This window comes from Zingiber officinale, chromosome 9A (genome assembly GCF_018446385.1).
Source record: "Zingiber officinale cultivar Zhangliang chromosome 9A, Zo_v1.1, whole genome shotgun sequence".
Lineage (NCBI taxonomy): Eukaryota > Viridiplantae > Streptophyta > Magnoliopsida > Zingiberales > Zingiberaceae > Zingiber > Zingiber officinale.
Window position 1 is genome coordinate 53,953,128 of NC_056002.1, and position 5,838 is coordinate 53,958,965.

The window sequence follows — 5,838 nt, forward strand, 5'->3', positions numbered from 1 at the left end:
GACTACTAAAAAAAAATGACTTCCCACTTTAGCTACTACAAGTTGTAGCAGCTACATGGAGAGTTAGCTGCTACAAGGTGTAGCAGTTAACAGTCGACAGGTACCTGCTACACATTGTACCAGCTAACTCTCCATGTGACTATGTAGCTGTTACAACTTGTAGCAGCAAAGGAATGTCCAAGTGGCTGCAGACGGTTGTAGCAAGCATCGACATTGCACGTCGTAGCATAAATTCTTCCTACCTTCTATGACCATCATTCCTAGTTAGCTGCTACAAGTTGTAGCAGCTACAAGGACGGTTTGCTGCAAAGTAGTTGCTGCAACATTTAGAAGCAAAGCAAAGGCACTGCATCTTTACAAAATAATTTCAAATAACCTTTTTTACGAACTTGATATACATGAAATTAACTATTTGTAGGAGTAATATCTGCTAGAAAATATAGCTATCAAATAAATGACTTACCAAGTGGCTACTTCAACATGTAGCAGCTAACCTACAGCCCACCAGGAAATCGTCCTTGCACGCGTTTGTAGCCGGCGTCGTCCCTGCACATTATAAGAATAATTTCTTCTAATATATATAGGCTATAATGGTGTGGAATAATAAATTAAAATGAAACGAATTACCATTGGGAATAGAAAGAGGTGGACTAGCTGTCATAGCAGTTGTGAGGTTGAAGACGCTGATGAATCTTTGCCGACGCTGTTGTGACGTCCGACGGATGACGGAGACGGAGGGAGCGAGAGAGAGAGAGCGAGCGAGGAAGAGAGGGAGAGAACGACGAGGGAGATATTTTAGTATTAACCTTTCCCGGCGACTTATGAGGTCGGCCGGACAGCGGACAACGGAGATGGTGGGAGCGAGGGGGAGAGAGAGCGGGGAGGGAGATTTTAATTTGGATAATTTCCGCCACTAAAATTATGACCAGAGCTCCGAAGGGGAGAATAAAAGGTATTCTTGAGGAATCCAAAGTCGAGACACCCGTCATGCATCAAAGTCCTGCATCAAAAAAAAAATATATATATATATATATATATATATATATATATATATATATATATATATATATATATATAAAAGTGTAAGGTCCAAATGGTGAGGTTGAGTCCAAGTCGAGCTCGAGCTCGAGCTCATCCTTCTTCTCTACGGCGTACCATCGAACGCCTGGCCTGCAGATCTGAAGTATAACAACAACAACAAAAAAAAAAAAAGGCGACGCAGCGATAGAAGCATCCGAGAAAAATCGCGTCCACAGCAGGAGGATGAGGATTTAGGGCGTTCGACGATCTCCACAAACGTACGCTTCCGCGCTATTAACCACGCGCATCGCCATCTTCTGTTCCCCGTTCTCCTTATCCAATTCAATCCCGCTTAGTCGGCCACAGGTTTCTACCTAAAGCGATCCGCTTTACCACCCCCTACACGTCTCCTTTTGCCTTTTGGAGGATCCCCGCAGGAGGTAGGATGCAGCAAAACGATGAGGCGACTCGAAGAATGGCCACGCTCTCCGCGCACCTCCATCCGCCCAGCCTCCAGGTTCTCTCCTATCGATGTCGTTGGTACTCGCTTAATCGATCATGTGGGTTTAAAAATTAAACTTAATTTAAGATTATCTTGCATAGAGAGGAAAATCTGAACGATTGATGTCAAAAAAATGTGATCTTTGTGCTTAATTCGTCAAAAATGAAGTAGCATCAACTCTCTGCTTAGGTATTGTCATGATTGGAATCTGATTTGACTCGATCTCTTTCTATTATCTTCGATTATAGCTTTCAGCTGCGCAATCATGACCTAATTGACCTTCATGATGGATTTACTGTGTGTGATCGTAACGAGTATTAGTTCGATCATGGAATTCAGTAGAGTTTTCTAAACCCTACTCAGTGGTGTTTGCTTTGGTAAAAGATGCAGGGAGTTCCGCCATTGAGACGGGAGAATTGCCGGGCAAAAGGAGGAGCGCCAGGATTCAAAGTAGCAATTTTAGGTGCTGCTGGAGGAATTGGACAGCCCCTTTCCTTGCTCATGAAGATGAATCCTCTGGTTTCTGTTCTCCACCTCTACGATGTTGTGAATTCGCCTGGTGTCACAGCTGATGTTAGTCACATGGATACTGGTGCTGTGGTAAGTTTCTTCTCTTTCTTTTCTTGGCCATCAAAATGGTTTTCTTTGGAGATAACGTCTTTGCTAGTTTGCTACAAAATCAGATTCTTACAGAAATTCAATGATGCTCTCTGTTCGCCATTCTCATGTAGAAACTCTGCTTGTGAATGATCGGTAAGGATTTTAATAGGAAAGAGACCCATTGACCATATGAAGTAAAAGAATTTGAACAAATGATAAATTTTTACATTAGTCTTATAGAAAATTATCAGCATAGATGAAGTGAGAAATATGTCGATCGTACTATTTCACCGCAGAAAGAATCTACGTTATGTAAACTTTGTGAACTAGCTCGACAACATCTTAATTCTATGGATTGCTGTTATAATGTAGATATGAGTAAAGCAACTCTTGAGCTTTTATTGTTGATGCAGGTGCGTGGCTTCTTAGGTGCACCTCAATTGGAGAATGCACTTACTGGAATGGATATTGTCATCATTCCTGCTGGTATCCCCAGAAAGCCTGGAATGACGAGGGATGATCTCTTCAAAATCAATGCTGGAATTGTTAGAACACTTTGCGAAGGGGTGGCTAAATGCTGTCCCAGGGCAATTGTGAACTTGATCAGCAATCCAGTGAATTCTACTGTTCCTATCGCAGCAGAAGTTTTCAAGAAAGCTGGGACATATGATCCAAAGCGACTGCTGGGAGTGACAACTCTTGATGTAGTCAGAGCTAATACTTTCGTGGTATGATCCTATATTGTCCGCTGCAGTATTTGATTATAGTGTTCTATTAATTTTCAAATAACAACCATACAATCTTTTCTTTTTTTTTTCAAAAACCATATCTTTTCCCCAATCTTCTATCTTTTGATATAGAGTTTTCATATGCATGGTTAACTTATAGGCTGAAGTCTTGGGGATTGATCCAAGGGAGGTCGATGTACCTGTCATTGGTGGTCACTCGGGAGTTACTATATTACCTCTTCTGTCACAGGTTGGATAGCCTCTATTAAACCTGCTCTTTTGGTTCACTGAATCTTTTGGAAACCATTACAATTTTTTGGATAGCCTCATTCTGTCGCAAATAATATGCTACTGGTTTATTTAGGTTAAACCTGCATCTTCTTTCACCTCAGAAGAGATTAACTATCTCACTAATCGAATTCAGAATGGTGGAACTGAAGTTGTCGAGGTAAAAAAGAATTAACTTTACTTCTGGAAGATCTTTCTATATTGGTTCCTTGAACTTTCTTTTTTATGGTTCCCTTTGGTTGTTTTATTTAAATGGTGTTGTTAAATGCCTATATTGATTCAAGTGATGAAGTTACTTTGGGAGTAATCACTGCAAGATTAAGTAGCCGCTAAAAAGTTTGACATTAGTTAGCGTGTCGTTAGCCAAACTTCCTTAACCAGAGTTTCCCTCTTGTCCTTAAGTTTTAGGATCTATTATCCTTACATTTCAAGAGTTTATAAATCAACCGCGAAAATGATGAGATTCTATTATCATGGTAAATAAATATATTTTTGACAATATCAAAGCTGTAAACATCCTGCATCATTGCCAGGCCAAAGCTGGAGCTGGTTCTGCGACACTTTCCATGGTTAGTCTACATTTTTGTTATTTATCCTTCTTGTTCACATTACTTCTTGCGAATACCTTTAGAGCTTAACACGAGGAGAACATACTCCAAAATGCAGGCATATGCAGCCGCTAAATTTGCAGATGCCTGTCTGAGGGGGTTGAGAGGTGATGCTGGAATTGTGGAATGCACATTTGTTGCCTCGCAGGTAGAATTGCATCGTGTCTAATTTATTATTGTTTTTGACCCTTTATGAGTGAAAAAAAAAAAATGCTGCAGGTGACAGAACTTCCCTTCTTTGCAACAAAGGTACGATTAGGTAGAGGAGGAGCTGAAGAAATCTTCCCTATTGGACCACTTAGTGAATATGAAAGGTTAGCGAGATTCTTTTGATTTTGTTCATCTATGATTCATCTTGCTACTTTGGTGATTAAACAATATTTTGGAGATTCAATCTAGCAAGTACGCCAAGAAACTCATTCTAGGCTACTGATATATGTAAATTTACCCATTAGTATTACCCGTTGTTGGATATGTGATACATATATGTCGAAGAAAATAGCCACGTGAATTGTGCCTGATCTGTGTGCAACAGTTTAGCTAGAGGGGGACTGACATGTGTCTTATAAGGAGGAGCAAGTTGTTTTGACACAAAACTCTCCGCCCTGTGGGATCCTCCGATTGGCCGAACACAAACTTTGAGGTCTATAAAAGGGAGCCCAACACTACTTGGAAAGGGAAAAAAAAATGATAATCCTAATTAGCTTCATCACTCTTTCCAAGTGTAACACTACTTGGAAAGGGAATGAGAGAGAGAGAGAGAGAGAGAGAGGTTCACTAGCTACAAAAACAATCAAGAGCTCTGACTCGACTTTGGATAGTTAAAACCCCAGGTTAGACAATTGAAATCCTGCCTAGGAGCTTAGGCGAGTTGTATCCAACACGATCTGCCACCCATGCTTTGGTTGAACTCTTGTCAGTTTCAAACGAATCAGACTTCAACTCTGTTCACCTCAATTGAACTCCTATCACCCCGAGTTTTCTCTAGTCAGTCCATTGGAACCAAAGTCTGCTAGTTTTGAAAATCTAGCAAATTACCTCTCTGTTGTGATTTTGACCATAACAGATATGAACTAATCGATTCACGATTAGTCTTACCAAAGAACTAATGATCCGCTTTGTTACGACGTGTGAAATTCTTGTTCCCACACTTCTTTTACACTTTTTAGTTTCGAACAATTGGGGTACTTGTTTGCATTATTTGTCATAGAAAGTCCATGTTTCATTACCTTCAAACGCTTCCTAGTTTCTTTGCGAGTAGCTTAGTATCATGGACTGGAAGTAGTTTACAAACTAAACATGATAAATAGAAAATTTGTCACTACAGATTCAGAAAATATTTCTATTGTCAACAAATGAAGATTTTTCCAGGTGAATGTATTTGTCCATAGAACTATTACTTTTATGAGATTGCCATGAATTGTCAGGAGAGAAACATCTTGAACACAATGAATGATTTCACTTCCATTTGCTAATTGGAACAGATTATCTTTGTCGATAGCTATTCTAATGGGGTAGCACGCGATGCCTGATTTGTCGATGTTTATGCAGGGTTGGCTTGGAGAAGGCGAAAAACGAGTTGGCAGGAAGCATTGACAAGGGAGTTTCTTTCATAAGGAAATGAAAGCTCGAGAAAGTATTTGAATGGTTGTGAACATGCTAATACATCTACACAATCCATCTTTCTGTATACGTTGCAATTGTTAAGAGAATGCTCTTAAAATATAATTCTATATTTTTTATATTGTTTACATTTTGGTAGGTGAGACGAATGAGATTATTTCGTGTTATTTATAGACCCTTCATCCGTACCCTATATTGGCGGGAATTTTTTATGAGGCCCGCATAGGTCATACGCCCTTAGGGTTCTAAGCTTATTGGGTAATAACATATTAGGCCTATTATTTTTAATCATAATATTTAATGTGGTGACAATACTCCATGCGGAATTAAATAGATAATTCACAATACTTCTATATTTTTTCCAAAAAATAAAAAAAAAAAATACTACATTCTCTATATATAAATTTCTTGAGATAAGATACAGGGTGTCGTTTTCCAGATTTTTTTTTTAACATTTTAGTAATTTGCA

General features: G+C 39.2%; 1 protein-coding gene across 2 annotated transcripts; it reads left to right on the forward strand.

Moving 5' to 3' along the window:
• The first annotated feature begins 1,168 nt into the window (after nucleotides 1-1,168).
• Nucleotides 1,169-5,488, forward strand: LOC122020348 (malate dehydrogenase, glyoxysomal). Of its 2 annotated transcripts, XM_042578239.1 has the most exons (10): nucleotides 1,169-1,298; nucleotides 1,377-1,537; nucleotides 1,907-2,122; nucleotides 2,536-2,850; nucleotides 3,011-3,100; nucleotides 3,215-3,298; nucleotides 3,672-3,707; nucleotides 3,805-3,894; nucleotides 3,966-4,060; nucleotides 5,298-5,488. In XM_042578239.1, the coding sequence occupies exons 2-10, from the start codon at nucleotides 1,466-1,468 to the stop codon at nucleotides 5,368-5,370; spliced, it is 1,071 nt and encodes a 356-aa protein (XP_042434173.1). In that variant the 5' UTR covers nucleotides 1,169-1,298; nucleotides 1,377-1,465; the 3' UTR covers nucleotides 5,371-5,488. The 2 variants fall into 2 exon arrangements, with proteins under 2 accessions (XP_042434173.1, XP_042434174.1); XM_042578240.1 differs by having other exon boundaries at nucleotides 1,183-1,537; nucleotides 1,913-2,122.
• Nucleotides 5,489-5,838: the final 350 nt, after the last annotated feature.

Excerpts from the sequence above, each read along its gene's own strand:
- LOC122020348 (XM_042578239.1), top strand. The coding sequence starts at position 1,466 with ATGCAGCAAAACGATGAGGCGACTCGAAGAATGGCCACGCTCTCCGCG. Across the intron at positions 1,538-1,906 it reads TCCATCCGCCCAGCCTCCAG|ATGCAGGGAGTTCCGCCATT; the intron begins GTTCTCTCCTAT and ends CTTTGGTAAAAG. Across the intron at positions 4,061-5,297 it reads CCACTTAGTGAATATGAAAG|GGTTGGCTTGGAGAAGGCGA; the intron begins GTTAGCGAGATT and ends ATGTTTATGCAG.